Genomic DNA, 17,500 nt, shown 5'->3' on the forward strand with positions numbered 1-17,500 from the left:
TAAGAAGCAATACTTATTCATGTTACTAAAGAAAATATCTAAATTTAACCAAAGGACATATTTTTCACCAAAGAGTATTTATGTAACTGAGCATTTCTATAGCAATGTGCTAAATGTGCTCAAATCTCTTTACATGGGGTCCCTAGCCAACAGAAACATCTAACATATAGGAAGAGTTATGTTATGATTTTTTTTCCGACGTACACAACGCTGTTAACGGCCAGGTAGTGCTTATTTTACACCTGAATATGGTAAGAAAATGTGAATAATGAGATTCTCCCAAGGATTCAAATATCCCTGCTCAGAGGGGGACTAGAACCCTGGAACTTCCGGTCCGAAGACGAGTGCCATACCACTAGACCACATCACCGCAACATTACCCCGACAGTTTGAGACGGTGATTTACAATTAGCGAAAAATAGGGGAAAACAGTACAATAAATTTAAAGATATAATTAGAAAATTCATCTTTCCCTACAAAGATAATATCTGATGACAGGAGCCTTAGAAAAGGGGTGTTTTAAGGGATTTTAAATTGTATAAAATGCAAAAAAAAAAAAAAAAAAAATAAATGGAATATAAAGTATGTAATCATTCACAAGACAACCATTTTATAAAACAATCAAGTTACCCCCTCTCCCCTTGAAAAAGGACTAAATAAAGAAATGAAAACAAAAGTGAACAATAACAACAACACAGAAACAACAACAACAACAACAACAACAACAAAAGTTTGAAAAAATCTCCACAATTTCTCCAACCCCCCCCCCCCTTCTCAAAGTAAACAAAATATGTAATGGAATTAGAGGTGGGGTGGCGGAATTCTAAAATTCGTTTTTTTAAAACAACCTTTAACATCACAATTCCTTTCCTCCAACTCACCGCACTGACAATGTAAGGGGAGAGTATTCCACTAAATCTTGCCACAAAAGAACAGAAACCGAGACCCGAGTGACGTATCTTGGTAGGACACAACTCAGTGGTGATGATGTAAATGAGATTGAATCCAATGGAGATGCACATCTTGCCTAGGCAGAAGAAAGCGATGGAAAGCCACCGAATGTCTGAAAATGGATAAAGGAATTGCATGTCTTGTATTGTTTTTCTCGATGGAGCAAATGTGTACTCGGACAATCTCTAGAATGAGAATACTGTATCTTTTCACACATGACCGCAATGTAACAACGTATCAGTATGGCAATGCTGAAACTCAATCATTAATTAATTCAAAAATATTTCCTTAGACAGAACAAGATTGAAACATTTAAGTGACCAGCGTGAACACTGAGCTACAGAATCTGCGAGTGGATCTCACCTGAAATTGATTGAGACGTTCAAAATTCAATGGATGAAAAACTGTTAATCATGACTAGTGAATTGTATTTAAATGATGTAACATGTCAAAAATGTACACGTTAGGATTTTGTAAATACGATGTCAAATTGTTATGATTAAATATTAATAAAGATTTTATCTTAATTAGCCAGAAAATGTCTTTGCCTTAATATTAACTTGTCCACCAGAACTAGCTGTTAGGTCCATGACATTTTTGTAGTGCTATTTTAAACTCCTGTCGGGAATTTTTTTAGTTCAATTTTTATGCATCCTTTGGTGCTTTAAAAATAATGTTATATGGTTTCTTATGAAAATATTGTTTCATTGAATTTATTTCCAACAAATTATCACAAACAGCTTTACATTTATCTACCGATGTCAACTTAATTTTTGACGCTCGGTATACTTACCTTGATCAGCAAGAACTAAAGCTCCAATCCCTAAGGTAGCCAAGCCACTTGTTATCATACTGGAGCAATAAAACACCTTACGGTCAATTTTCTCCAGGAGTAAGGCGCATATCACATTACCTGGAATCTCCATCACAGACTGTAATAAGAGTATATTAAAATATTAGGTCGTTTTTCTAACCTTCGACACCAAATTACAATAACATAGTTACATTGAAAACATATAAATAAAAATGTGAAATTGAATGCCAGTTACTAATACTACTACTACTACTACTACTACTACTACTACTACTACTACTACTACTACTACTACTACTACTACTACTACTACTACTGCTGCTGCTGCTGCTGCTACTACTACTACTACTACTACTACTACTTGCTACTACTACTACTACTACTACTACTACTCTACTACTACTACTACTACTACTACTACTACTACTAGTACTACTACTACTAGTACTACTACTACTACTACTACTACTACTACTACTACTACTACTACTACTACTACTACTGTTACTTCTGCTGCAGCTACTGCCACTAATGATGTTACTAATATCGACATCCCTTATTTTTTGCATTTATTTCCAATTCCATTGCATTTATTTTAAAAAAAATATATCTACAAGTTTTAATATTTCATTTCCTAAAGAGTTGAAAACTTATGGACAAATTTGATGCTTTGAGAGAACTCAATCACTGGTGGTCGGTCTATTGAGCGAAGTTGTTTTGTGCCGCCCAATATTTTTCAAATTTAGCAGATACTGCTCTTCATCTCAATTGTTGCATATGCTGCTTTTAGTTAACACTCGCGCATCTTTCCTGATTTACTAGCCATGATAAGTACCTGTACCTACTGTATGAAGGTTGTGCGTCATCATAGACGGCTCTCTTTTTCTTGTTGCCCCACGCGAGGCGAGATGACGTGCGACAATGAGCTGAGAGTGGGGTATGGGCTACCATGAGCCAAAAAGTCAACAGGCCGCCCAAGTATTTTATATAAAAGAGTTTTCTTCTGTTTTAAAACCACCGTTATCCACTTCCCACCACAAACAACTGATACCCATTACTGCTAAGATAATTAGAAGCCGAAAAATTTGGTTTTGCACACCTTGAGGCCTGACTTGGGAGAAACAAAACAATATCTGTTTTATCATTGGAAGAACAGGTTTGTTGTAATCAAAGCATACGGATGGAGAAAATTACAATAAATATAGATTTTATTGCTATTCGTTTTGCTCAAATGGATTTTAATCATCAATACGAATATTACACAAATCATTCACCGAGTAGAGCCCCATGATGCTATAAATAAGATTCCCAGTCCATTATCCCGACACATACAGTAGTTCAACTTGTAGTTATTAGTTATGTTATTGTCTTTGGAGTAGATAAGTAGTGCATTGAGGTTGGATTTTCTATTCCTTCTATTAATGACTGTTATCACAGTTGATATTTGAACGAAGAAATGTTATATGGCAGTCTAATTGCTGTTGTCGTGTTGTTCTTTTTAAAAAAAATGATATTAAAAAATCTCAATGCACAGATGTGTATCGCAATCCATACCGAATCAACTATGAAAGGATCCATAGACTTCAGTGATCGGTTGATATACATTTTGTTTGTCTAGAGGAAGATCAACAAATGGACCTCTTTTACATAATATATGCCCATCGTAAATGCCAGTTACGTGAATACATCTCTTTAACATTCAAACCACACATACCCCCACCCGCCCCCCCTTATTTTTTACACACAATATACACACATTCTAAAAAAATAAACCCACTAGAACAGTGATATTGCGCAAGATCCACTGAGCGAGCTCAAGTCAGTTTAAAAGGGCTCCTTAGCCAATAGCAACATGAAGACGAGACATGATGCCTGTTGGGCGAGATAACAATTTCCTCCTACACAGACAACACTGCTTCCGCTCAGGTACTCATTTTACACCTGACTACGGTGAGAAATTGTTTTCGATCCATGCCGCCTTAAATAAACAACTCAATCTTGTATAACCATTACTATGTTTGGGTTATTGATGTTCATGAATTTAATATTGTTTTTTCTCATTGTGCTTTGGTGACAAATGCTACCATAACTAGCGTTTGACATGCCATCAAAATATAATTCATTGAAAAATGTATATGTGAACTTTAGCCCGTTCAGTAGATCTATTCTTCCATTTTTAAAAATTTAGTAGTGAAGGAGGTTGTTTATTAAAAACAAAACGTTTTTACTTTAGTTCTTATTCTGATTGTTATCTTCAACCAACTTTACTTCAATTTCTCTATGGTATTTTCAACCTACGTGTGCCATTTTGTGGTATGGTGAGATGACACTTTGTTTGTGACCTGACGGTTCGTGATCGAGTCTTGACAAGGGTGACGCGATTTTGAATTTTTGGAAAAGGAACATTGTAATAGCTCAATATAGAAGTTAAGTCTCGTCCCTAAATGCTTTGCTGTTGCTTAAGGCCTCTTATAAATACCCTTGGGCACTTTTAGATATTGTTATATTGTAAAAACTCAATTTTCCTGTTTTGCCTCTGAAAGCTCCACCCCATTCTCACCAGCCCCACTTACTCAATACGTTACCTGTAATACAAAAGTGATATAGATATCCCCTTCAATGATGTCTCCAACGCCAAGGACCATACCAAAATAAACCATGTTGATTGTTATCCTAGAAACGGTAAACACAAAGAATAAAATAGTTTAGAGCATACGAGATTGAGTGACCCCTAACAAATACAAAGCTTCAAGAAACTTTAGACTGTAAAATACATTAAACAGGAATGAAGATCAAGTTTGAAAATATACAAAATGACTGATATGAACATTTCAGGTCCAAACGCTTCCTCGGCCAAAAAGAAAAAGAAAACAATAAAAAGGGGTCATACATGTAAACCTAGACAGAAGGGAAAGAGGTTATAAATCTAAGGAACAGTATATATCAGTCGAGTTTTTAATAATACACATTATTCTAAATATTTTTCTCTACAATATGTGATATAGTTATTTTTCTTGTTATCAATCGCCGGTGCAGTACAATAAATTTGTTTAACGCCTCTTCTGTCTATCAAACAGCGCATTATAATAAACTTTGATAGCTCTGCTGAAAAGTACTTTGCAATGTCCTTTCAAAATGGTGGCAAAGAATTGATCACTAACTCACTCTCACTCTATCCCATGACTGGTTGGTCGTCGGGGGACTCTTGGGATGCAGACTTCCCGATTCGACGCCACTTATCACGGTCTTGGGCCTTCCTCATTCCACGTCAATCCTGTCCAATCTTTCATGTTATCCTGCTACACTTTCCTCTGTCTTCTTCTTCTTCGGCAGCCTTCTACTGTGCCCTGCAATATTGTCTTGCATAAGCTTTCGTGTCTTACGAGGTGACCAAACCAAGACAATTTCCTTCTCTTTGCCATTGCAAGTAGTGGTTCTTGCCTTCCTGCCAGTTCTTTTACTTCGTCCATAACACTTACAAACAATTGATACCCCCTGCTTAACACTAAAGAAACCGAGCGAGATAAAAACCCGCTCTGTACACTACACAATAATTGTGATGAATGGTGTATACTCGTCAAATGATAAAAATACATATAAAATAAACAAATACGAGCATTTGTATTGCGCATTTCTATGTAAACAAAAAGCTTGACGCACTTGACAGTGATTCAGTAATCCACTATAGGGCATGTGTAACCATTTCCCATGTTATACTGTACATAAAACATGTCAGGATCTTTTTGCATCACTCTTATAATAAGCGTCAGTGCATTTAGCATGGACTCGTTCAGCCCTGAGTTGAGTTGGGCTATAGTTCCCTATCCAAGAGCCAAGAATACAATCACTATCTTCTACACTGCTTTTGCTATAATAGGGTCGGGGCAGGACCTTTCGAGGTTGTTTTTAATGATATAAGGATGGTAATATAATGTCATTACCAAGAAAAACACAAAATGGTGAAATACAAGACGTATCGCCTGTTGGTACAAATATGCCAAATCATCAGATTACTACTGGAGCCGGAAGTAGTCGTTTCTTCACCATTTCCACTCTCGCCTACTCCAATACCATCCATGTTCATCTCTGAAGTGTCCGCCAACACTTCCATATCCCAAGAGATATTGACTTTGTTGACCTTGGCTATGTAGACGATGACGTCCTTGGCCTCCTTTTGTCTGTTCTTGCTGAGCAGCCATCGGGGTGACTCTTGAATTAGCCTGGAAAAAGGAATAAGAGACCGATTGCTTTTGCAATTGTATCAAAAACATTACGTTTAAAAAGACGTTAGCTTTAAAACAGAAAGAAATTCAACAGATATGCTCAATGCGCTTTATAGAATGTCTCAAGTCATTAACTAATATTAACATGAAAGGGAAGACAAAGTGCCCATAGGGTGTTTTTTTCCCTATTTTCGATGTTGTTACTGACCAAGTACCTATTTTACATCTGCGTATGGTGAAAGAATATCAGTAATGAGCATTCTTTTTTCTAAGATTTTGACTTTTGCACCTTCCACGAATGGACTAGAACCTATGATCTGCATGTTAGCATCCAAGTTTCATATCACATAACAGAAATCTTTGCAAAAGAGAAGAGAGCAAGACACGATTTCCTAATTTGTGTATTTGATATATATATAAGCTAGTGGGCCCGAATTTCGACACTGGCCCTAAACTCGACACTCTTAGATAGCCTGCTTTCAAACCTGTTATTCATCTAAATTTATGTTTTCGGATACAAAATCATTCATGTCCTCTTAACCGCCGATTCATTTTCTTTATGTTCCACATACTTTACCATTAAAAAACGGATGGAAAATTTCGTTTTTAATACGTAAACTTACGGTTCACTAAATCGAAATCTGTTTCACCGCCCGTGATTTAAAACAATTTTAAAGGGTGTCCTAATTTGACACCCTCCGGGAAAAGGGGGTGTTTTTGAGATTTAAAAACTTCTGATTTATTAAATCTAAGTATCCTTTTATTCAATATACTTTTTTTCTGTTCGATCTATCTCATATGTCATATGTTTTGCATTTCAGTCCCCCACCATCAACATCCCACTCCCCTCTCTACCGCTTGCTTCAGAACAAAAGGTGAGTAACTCCACCCATTCAATTCAACATAAGGAGAGAGAATCGGTTTTGCATGGAAATTTGAGTGGTTTGGTAATATGGTGTCTGTGTGTCTGTGTGTGGTTGTGTGTGTATGTGTGTGTGTGTGTGTGTGTGTGTGTGTGTGTGTGGGGGTGATGTATGTGTGATATAAATATATATATATATATATATATATATATATATATATATATATATATATATATATACATATATAGAGGTGAGAGTTTGCATTTACTTCTTTATTTCCCGAAACAAATTATACTTCATTTATGGATATATTAAGTTCCTCCCCCACCCTCCTGTTTGTCATAAAATCTCGTAATCTAGTCTTCTTTGAGGTTCTCGAAATGGTAACTAAATGAATCAAGCATACAACGCATTATAATGGTAAAAAGCAGGGGGAGGAGCCAGACCAAGGCATTCACAGGGTCGGTGGAGCTCATTAGTCACATGGGGAGACAATTCACCTAGGAGAGGGAAAACTCTGATTTCAAACCTGGGTAGGTGGAGCTCATTAGTCACGGAAGACAATCGTCTAAGGGAAGGAAACCACAACAGAAAACCATGGATAGACTGGGCTCACTAACTCGGGAGAGTAACCAATCTAGGAGTGAATCTCCAAAATCTATCCTGGTCCTCCGAGTCAGGGGGTTATGCGATGGGCCAACTACCCGTCCAATTTAAAAAATGCAAGTTACTGACACCTACAACAGCAATAAAACCATAACTTCAGTTCTTGGGAGACCAGGGGCTCCAACCAGGAGAATGATGACGCGCTACGGCATAACCCACCAGGGAGCTGCAGAGCTGACGACCCCTCTTAGCCCAAGAACACCCTTGATAAAGCTTCCAAGATTGTTATCACAGAAAAAAACCCCATCCTATTAGGAAAGTGGAATGTTAGAACGCTCTCGGAGTCTGGTAAATGTGCTCAAGCAGTGGCAGAGATGAACAGATACAGTCTCACCCTTATGGGCATGTGTAAAGTCCGTTGGAATGGCCACGGAGAGACAAAATTACAAACAGGAGAAACATTAATATATTCTGGAAAAGACATTAGTGATCACCATGAAGCAGGAGTGGGCCTCCTTTTATCCAAAGCAGCTGCTAAAAGCCTATTGGAATGGGAACCTGTGTCTGATCGAATCATTACTGCACGCTTCTCTTCTCGTTTTCAGAAGGTGTCCCTAGTCATGTGCTATGACCCCACAAACACAGCAGAGTAAGAAATTAAAGTCAACTTATATACCCAACTACAAGCAGTGGTAGATAAGATTCCAAATAGAGATATGCTAATACTCATCGGGGATATGAATGCAAAGGTTGGAGGCACAAATGTAGATAGAGAACATGACATGGGAAAGCATGGCATCGGCCAGATGAATGAGAATGGATAACTTTTGGCGGACTTTTGTACTCAAACAACCTTGTAATTGGCGGCACACTTTTCTCACACAAGAGCTGTCAAAAAGCTACATGGGTGTCTCCAGATCATCAGACAGAAAACCAAATAGACCAACTCTGAAAGGGACATGTGAAGAATGCTTGGAAGACCACAACCGAAAAAGAAACCCTGAATCACAGAGGAGACGTGGCAGAAATTAGAAGAAAGGAAAAGGGAGAAGCATGCAATGAACAATGCAAAAACTAGACTCCAAAAGCAAATGGCAGCGACCAGATACACCACAGTGGCCAATGAAGTGAAGAAACTGCTGCGGGCAGACAAACGGTCCTACATAAATGAAATTGCTGATACCGCAGAGGAAGCTGCAGGGAAAGGAAATCTTAAGACCCTCTACGCCACCACCAGATTGTTGAGCGGTCGGAAAATAACCCAAATAGACCAAAGTGGGAAACTTATCACATCAATAGAAGAGCAACTCAAACGACGGAAGAACACTTCTGTGAAGTGCTCAACAGACCACCCCCAGTACTAAGACCACACCTGAATCCTGGAGAACTCCTCAATATCAATACAGGTGAAATCACTAAGGCGGAGATCCGAAGGGCACTTGGCAGTCTGAAAAGTGGAAAAGCTGCTGGCAAAGATAACATCCCTGCCAAAGCCTTGAAAGAGGGTGGAAACATAATCGTGGTTCAACTCCACCACCTGTTTAACTTGATCTGGACAAATGAGAAGATACCATCTGATTGGAAGAAGGGCCTGCTAGTAAAATTACCCAAACATGGCGATCTGTCCCAGTGCGGCAAGTGGAGAGGAATCACCTTGTTGTCCATATCAAGCAAAGTGCTCACAAGAATCATGCTTGACACAATGAAAGTTACTTTGGACAAAGCACTACGAGATGAGCAGGCAGGCTTAAGAAAAGAACGGTCATGCACAGACCAAATTGCAACTCTGAGAATCATTGTTGAGCAGTCGATTGAGTGGCAATCATCCTTATATGTATGCATTATAGACTTTGAGAAAGCATTTGGCACCGTAGACAGGGAAAGCATCTGGAACATCCTTCTCCACTACGGTGTGCCAGAAAAATTTATAAACATCATCAAACGACTTTATGATGGGGTTTCCCTGCCAAGTCATCCATAATGGTCGACTCTCAGAGGATTTTGACATTACATCAGGAGTTAGGCAAGGCTGTTTACTGTCCCCACTTTTATTTCTTGTGGTATTGGACTGGGTGACAAAGACAGCATATGGCAATTCCAACAATGACATCCAATGGACATTTTCAAAAAGACTTGAAGACCTTGAATTTGCAGATGACCTAGCTTTAGTCTCACACCGCTACAAGACATGCAGAGCAAAGTCACGGCCCTGGAAAAAACAGCTCAACGAGTTGGTCTCAAGATTAGTGACGAGAAGACAAAACTACTGCGCTTAACTGCCAAACAAGAATCACAAATCACCATATCTGGCACAGCAATAGAAGATGTCAGGGAATTTACATACCTTGGCAGCAAAATAAGTCAGTCGGGTGGAACTGATGAAGACATCATCGCTAGAATCAAGAAAGCGCGCCAAGCCTTTGCAATATTGAGACCAATATGGAAAGCGTCCATCATATCCACAAACACCAAGCTCAAAATATTTAAAACTAATGTTAAAGCAGTCCTACGCTATGGGTCAGAGGCTTGGCGAACAACCTTGACCACATCAGCCAAGATACAAACTTTTGTCAATCGCTGTCTTCGACAAATACTCAGGTTGAAATGGTTTGAAAAAGTGCCAAATGCTGACCTTTAGACAAGAACAAACCAAGAACAAATGGATGTCCAGGTCAGACGCAGAAAGTGGAGATGGGTTGGCCATACCCTGCGGAAAGAGCCCTGCAATATAACCAAGCATGCTCTCGAATGGATCCCACAGGGCAAGAGGAAACGGGATCGTCCAAAACAGACGTGGAAGAGAAGCCTTCACCAAGATCTGATCGTCTCCAATCTTACCTGGAGAGAAGCAAAGGTCTGTGCCAAGGACAGAAGAAAATGGAAGAGTGCTCTTGAGGCCCTCTGCTCCGCCAGGAGCCAAGAGGAACAAGTCAAGTCTAAAGGTCAAATTGTTTCCTTTTGGTTAGGACGCAAGTGTATAGCAAAATACTAAGTTCTAGCCACCCAATCACTGCTGGATGGATAAGGGGGGGGGGGGGGTTAAAAACTCTCAGTTTCATCCTGGATAGATCCGGCTTTCTTTTCAAATGATCCGAGTGTTCAACCAATCGGGAACTCCTAAAAGCAAAAAAAAAAAAAGGTTATATAGCTCCTTTGTTACTCACCACCAACATAATATCAGTATGAGAAAAGGGAGTGTAGACACAAGCTGGGCAGTCCTCCAGTCTCGGAACAAGAATTGCACTAGAGTTACAAAGAGGAGGCCTATTACAAAGCCAATCACAGCAGAAAGAGTAGCTATGCTGCGTTTTGTCATTCCAACGGTCTCTGCCACTGGATTCAAAAAATTAAAAAGTACAGAAAGCAATTACTTTAGGTCATTATCAAATTGATTAAAAAACAAACAATACACTTTGGATTATACATTAAACATTATATTATATCACTTAATAATATTTACGGTCTCTAATTCAATAAACCTAAAAGATGACAAAAAGTGCTGTTAAAAACTTCCGAAAAAATGATTTTTTCACGAAATTAAATGGAATAATGTAGTTCTTCCTTGTATTTTGGAAACCGAACATTTCAATCGTGCACTCCCAAAGTCACCCAGCAATTGAGATAGCATTCAGATTTCCAAAAACACAGAGAGCATGAAGCCACTGAGCAAATGTTGAGGTCTATTTAATTAATTACTAAAATTAAACAAACTAATAAAGAAGAAGTAGAAAGAAGAAGTAAAAAAAAAAGAAATAAAACAAAACAAAATAGAAGAAGAAGAAGAAGAAGAAGAAGAAGAAGAAGAAGAAGAAGAAGAAGAAGAAGAAGAAGAACCCCCTCCCTTTTTATTCCCCACCACTAACAGTAGATTATCTGAATACTTACACATGACGTATCCAGCAAGGAATTGAGTGTAAGCGCAAAGGACAGACATAAACCTACAGATCAGCACCAGAATGAAGGAATCAAACGCTGACATAACGGCGGCAATGGCACAGGCGAAGATTGAACCTCCCAGTAGAATTTTCTTGCGACCAAATCTGTGAATAAAATGGTGGAAAGGTAATTAAAACACCAACTACCATTTTTTATAATCTTGTTTTAATGACCAACGTTGATTTCTCTCAGCTTTTTGTTGGTTTTTTTTTTTGACGCCGCAGAAGTTCCTTCCATCGTTTTAAACAAATAGACTGTCACTGGGTTGAAATAATAAAACCTGTATTAATTGTGAATATTTAATACTGGTATCACAACGAGACCAACAACCGTAAAGTTTTAACGACCCTGTCATTTCTTATCATCACAGGTCATTTTGAACCTCAGTGTGGAGAGAAAATGTGAAGACAGATCTTTCTTTCTGATGACTCAACTTTGCGCCACCAACAAGGAGATTCGAATATTAGACCTACAGGTTGCAGGTTGGGTGATCAGTTCTCATTAAGTTATTTTTATAAGACTATAAACTTTTAGGGTTTACAAAGCTTTGTGCGTTAGTACGATTGATCTGGCGGGCAGAACTAGTGAAATTTCTACTTAAACGCTTACCAGCAATATGATCCGTGTTGCTCTCAGCATTCTTGTAAAACAATGTTAGTGGACAGTGCATTATATAAAAGCTGTTTTTTTTTTTTTCAGCGTGGCTTTGTTCGATTATTGTATGGCCCTCGTCATGCAACCTGTAGGTCTAATTACAGTTGTTGATCTCGTTGTGATACCAGTATTTATTCACAATGAATACAGGATTTATTATTTCAACCCAGTGACAGTCTCTTTGTTTAAAACGATGGAAGAAACTTCTGCGGCGTCAGCGGGAATTGGGTGGGGAAAAGGAGTAATGATATTCATGCCTTGCGTTTATGCAAACAACTCATAGCATCCATCAGCTGCATATAACGTACTATTACACAAAAATATGTGTAAACTTGAACGTTTATAGTGTAATTGATTGAATTAAGTGAGAACTCGACATAAAAATGACTGGCTAAAAATAATAAAATAGACCTAAGTGACGTCAATTTCGTTCTATCTATAAAGATGTGTATGAGCATCTAGAGATGTTGTGCGCTTGCCTCAGAAACTTACATCATTGCCATCCGGAAATATAACCTTGAACGTTTATAGTCAGGTACATACAGTTAAGTGATAATTACTCATTAACATGGATGGCAAAAAAAACCAACAAAAAACAAAAACAATAACAAGGACCTGAGTCAAGTCAATTTGGTTCTATCTATATATTTATTGTCCATGCTATTGGCAGACTAATTCTGGCTTCCTTGTGCCCCTAGTGCAAACATGGTCTCTCAAGAGTCCAGAAGGGAGAATGGACACGATCTTTCTATTTTTTCATGTGCTCGAGTCATTGGTCAATTTCCAAAATCATATAAGCTCAAAATGATCTACATAATAAAATGTGTTCCCAGTTTTTGAAAAATTGAACATTACAGTCTGTCGTTTGACCCATGGGCATGTTTACAACTTTCATAAAATAAAAATAGATTGGAGATATATTATCGTTGGACAGCAAGCAACATATCATCTGCTCTATGACTTGGCTGGATAAAAAACCTGTAAATGAATCGCCCGCGTTGAGCAAAGCATTTCTTTCTTTGTGATTGATTTAACATTAATTTACTGCTCCATCTCGTAAACGTGAAACAATAAAGCAAATCTCTCATGTAAACAAATTAATGACGTTGTTGACTAAAAATTTCACAAAAGAACAGCCAACTTGGGTACACGTCTGTTTTCTGAAACAATCTGCTCTACATATCCTAAATATTATTCATATTTTAAATACAGACTATCAAAATATATACATTGTGCCGTCAAGTAGAGCAATGCAATTCCTCTCATTACATGTCAAGATATTGTGATAAATAATCATAAAATTTTCGGCTGACCTATTCGGTTGCTCGGGCTCAAAAGGTTGCTGTGGTTTGAGCTGAAATTAACCAGTAGAATTTTGACCAATCAAAACATGGACTTTGTGACACACAATTATCTCGATCATATTATAAATGTTTAAATTTAGACGTAGTTTTCTGTGTTGGTTCTATTGCTCAAGCGTTAGAACAGTTATTTTATTTAGACACATACCATCGATGGTAAAACATGTGTAGTTTGCTATGTTTACCAATCACTACCATTGTTTACATAATAACGACTGTCCGAGAGGCGATGTTATCTAGGAGTCTATTGAGCCTATAAACTGAGACTGAAAAACAGAGACAGTAAACTTTGATATAGATGCTGTGCGCTTGGCTAAGCTACTCACAACATTGTCATCCGGAAATTCATATAGCTATGTTTATAGTTTGGTTAATACTGTTTAGTGAGAATGACTAATTATAACCAAAAAAAAAAAACAAAAAAACAAAAACAAAAACAAACAAAAAAAAAAACAAAAAAAAAACAACAACAACAAAACAAAACGAAAAAAAACACCAATACAAAAACAACCCTCAAAGACCTAAGTAACGTCAACTTCGTTCTATCTATAGATAGTTCGAAGTTGACGTAACTCGGGTCTTTGTTATTGTATTTTGCCATCCACCTTTATGAGTAATTATCACTTAACAGTATTATCCAGACTGTAAAAGTTCATGGTTACACAGAGTTCTGTGTGTTGGTCCCTTATATTTCAGGATGGCAATGTTGTGAGCTTCTCAGCCAAGTGCATACTATCTATCGGATTTTTTAATACAGTAGAGCATGTGTATATAGATGAGAACATTTCAAGTTGCTAAAGACCGTTTTGCTCATATTTTTATTTGTGAAAAAATAGAAATTCTGCACGGTTTTCGCAGCTTCAATTTCAGTTGGCTGATTTCGATTCATTAAATTCTTTATAACAGACTATAAACATTGAAAGTTACGTTTATCATCGTCCAAATGCTATGTTTACCGACTTGACATTGCATTCCCATGGGGCTCCTAATTTTTTGTCTGGATATTATCATTTCGCACTCTCGGCTATAAAGGCGCATTCTTGATTTACCCGACTTATTTGACTTAACCTCTTGATTCCTTGTGGAACATCGGGCCGCAGCAGTACACTTCCACCTGACTAGTTTTTAGAGGCCTCTTTATTAGGGACATGGTTTGTCTCGATGCTTCACCGCCTTGTTTTCTCTGGTCCACCAACCCTCCTCTTTCCTTGCGGGTTCGAGTCCACAGCCTGCCTGGTGATTTTGCTCGCAGCCTTCCCGAGGGTATGGCCAATCCAGTCCCATTTCCTTTTCTTTATCTCCGTTTCAATAGGTGACTTGTTCAGTTACTGAATCAGTTCTCCATCTGTGATGATGTCCGCCCAACTGATATTTAGGATATTTCTGAGGCACCTGTTTATGAATGCTTGAAGCTTATTTGTGGTGGTTTTAGTCACTCTCCATGTCTCCGGGCCATATAGAAGAAACGACTTTACATTTGTATTGAATATCCGGATTTTAATTTTTAATGTAAGAGCATTTGAATTCCATATTGGATGAAGAGTGTTAAAGTCATATCGTGCTTTATTTATCCAGCTTTTAATCTCTTCCTCTATTCCTCCCTCTTTGCTTAATATGCTTCTCAAGTATACAAATTTATCAACCTCTTTGATGTCTCTTATGTGGTGTGTTGTAGGGTGACATTGCTTGTTGTATACTCTCAGCATTTCTGTCTTGCTTGTATTTATTTGCAATGCTGTTTTCACTGCTTCCTCTGTGACTTTGTTTAGCTTTTCTTGTGCATCTTTCAAGTTGTGAGAGACAAGACAGATATTATCTACAAAGTCGAGTTCATGTAGTTGTTTCGTAGGGTTCAATGAATTCGTGTCTTTTGTCCTGTGGTAGTCTGTTTCATGACCCAGTCAATAACTATTAAGACATGCCGAAATAGTGATCCCTCCAGGTTACGAACATCTTTACTATAATTTGTTGATACAGATCCCTAAAGTCTTACGATATAACAATGGAATTTTATAAGATTCTTGAACTCCTGCGTTCGGAACTTCGGATACAGAAGAAAATGTGTGCCATCAAATCCTCTACCCTTTTGTTCCTAAATCCCATGAACGTGTTTATGTAGCCAGTCCTTCGGAGTAGTGATAATGCATAGGTTACATATAGATGCTTTGCGCTTGGCTAAGAAACTCACAGCATTGCCATCCGGCCATACGGCTATGTGGTCTAGTGGTATGACACTCGCTTTCGGATCGGAAGGTTCTGGGTTCGAGCCTCGCGCTCGGCGCATAGTTGAGTCCTTGGAAAAAGCTCTTTACTCACATTCTCTCACCGTACTCAGATGTAAAATGAGTACCTGGCCGTTAACAGCGTTGTCTGTGTCCGAAAAATTGTATTATCGCCTAACAGGCGTCATGTCCCGTCCTACATGTTAAATGTTGCTGTTGACCTGTGACCCCGTGTAAAGCGCTTCGAGCACATTTAGTGGATATTGCGCTATATAAAGCTCAATTATTATTTTTTTATTTATTTTTTTTAAATCCGGAAATATAACGGACCAACACACAAAAACTATGTGTAACCCTGAACGTTTATAGTCTGATAAATACAGTTTAGTGAGAATTACTCATAAAGATTGATAGCAAAAAAAAAATAAATTTAAATAACAAAGACATGAGTGACGTCAACTTCATTCTATCTAAAGGTGGATAACTATTTCAGCAGCAGGATGTATAGACAAGATTCTTAAGATGACGAGGATGAATTATCTTTATTTACGACCAATATATAATTAGAATAGAAAATAAGATGACATCACTCTGAAACCATAATCTCAATTACACAACGTATGTATCTAGTCCTCCTCAAGAGTGGTTTTACACTTTTAATGAGATTGGAACCATGTTATTGACATCACACTTTTGTTCATTTTATTGGGAAAGGCTTCGAGATTCCGAACGCCAGATTTCACGAATATATTTCCCTTCAAATGACCTCACCTATTATTTCTTATCAAAATGAATTCAGCTTTTAGTGTGATGTGTTCTCCAATTTAACGATTTGACAGTAAGAAGTATTATTGTTGTCAAGAAATCGTTACGCAATGAAATCAATTTTTAATAAAAATGGATACGTGCGGGAGAAAAATATGTCTTGATCTCCTAGGTTATAAAAAAACTGAAGCATCATATGGACGCCTCATAATAATTTTGCTAAAATACCGTTGTACATTCGGGTTTACCCCGAATGGGGTATTGTAATATATTATGTTAATGAGTAATTTGTTATATAATACTCATAAATTACATGTATTGAAAGTGACTATGTCTCTTACCGATCCGAGATCGGGCCTCCAATAGTAGATCCAACCAAAATTCCCAACAAAATCATCAGGTTGTTGTGTGCTTTGAATAGAGCTCTGTCGCATACCAGGTTAAACTGAATTTGAAAAATGAAAATAAAAAATAGAAATCGGTAAAAAGAATCTCGTTGTAGTGGGAACGAAACTGACGTCATTTAGTTCTTTTTTTTTTTAATTGTTTTTAGCCAAACATATTAATGAGTAGTTATCAATAAGTTGTATTAATCAGACTATAAAGTTTACTCATTGCTTTGTGTGTTATATGCTGCTGGCGGATGTTTTGAGTATTTTACCTAAATGCATATCATCTGTAGAATGAATATATTAATGAGAAGCGAATAGTACTACTACTACTACTACTACTACTACTACTACTACTACTACTACTACTACTACTCTACTACTACTACTACTACTACTACTACTACTACTACTATTAACAACTCGTCTACAAGACGACTACTACAACCACTACCACTACACACACACACACACACACACACACACACACACACACACACACAAACATACTTACCTCAACAATGTGTGAAACCACACCATCTGACTTGTCGTATACCCATCTTTGACATTCTGCAGTCTTATTCCTATCTGTCAGTTGTCTGGTGAATAAAAGGTTACATTCAAAGGATTGCATTTTTATAAGGACATACTGTACAACTGGAGTTTATAAACACGCGTGTGGAGGTTATAGGAAAATCTAACTAATCAATCAACAA

General features: G+C 37.7%; 1 protein-coding gene across 1 annotated transcript in view; it reads right to left on the reverse strand.

Moving 5' to 3' along the window:
• LOC144968275 (organic cation transporter protein-like) overlaps window positions 1-17,500 on the reverse strand; it is a 29,331-nt gene that overhangs the window by 2,551 nt on the left and 9,280 nt on the right. The window contains exons 4-11 of the mRNA XM_078906473.1: window positions 17,299-17,383; window positions 16,737-16,840; window positions 11,343-11,497; window positions 10,622-10,790; window positions 5,707-5,985; window positions 4,351-4,438; window positions 1,745-1,883; window positions 882-1,063 (exon numbers count right to left, since the gene is read on the reverse strand). Of these exons, the coding sequence (XP_078762599.1) occupies window positions 882-1,063; window positions 1,745-1,883; window positions 4,351-4,438; window positions 5,707-5,985; window positions 10,622-10,790; window positions 11,343-11,497; window positions 16,737-16,840; window positions 17,299-17,383 (1,201 nt within the window). The remainder of the gene's footprint in view (window positions 1-881; window positions 1,064-1,744; window positions 1,884-4,350; window positions 4,439-5,706; window positions 5,986-10,621; window positions 10,791-11,342; window positions 11,498-16,736; window positions 16,841-17,298; window positions 17,384-17,500) is intronic.

Source organism: Berghia stephanieae, chromosome 3 (genome assembly GCF_034508935.2).
Source record: "Berghia stephanieae isolate SIO BIC M18660-M18661 chromosome 3, UCSD_Bste_1.3, whole genome shotgun sequence".
In the NCBI taxonomy this organism is placed as follows: Eukaryota; Metazoa; Mollusca; class Gastropoda; order Nudibranchia; family Aeolidiidae; genus Berghia; species Berghia stephanieae.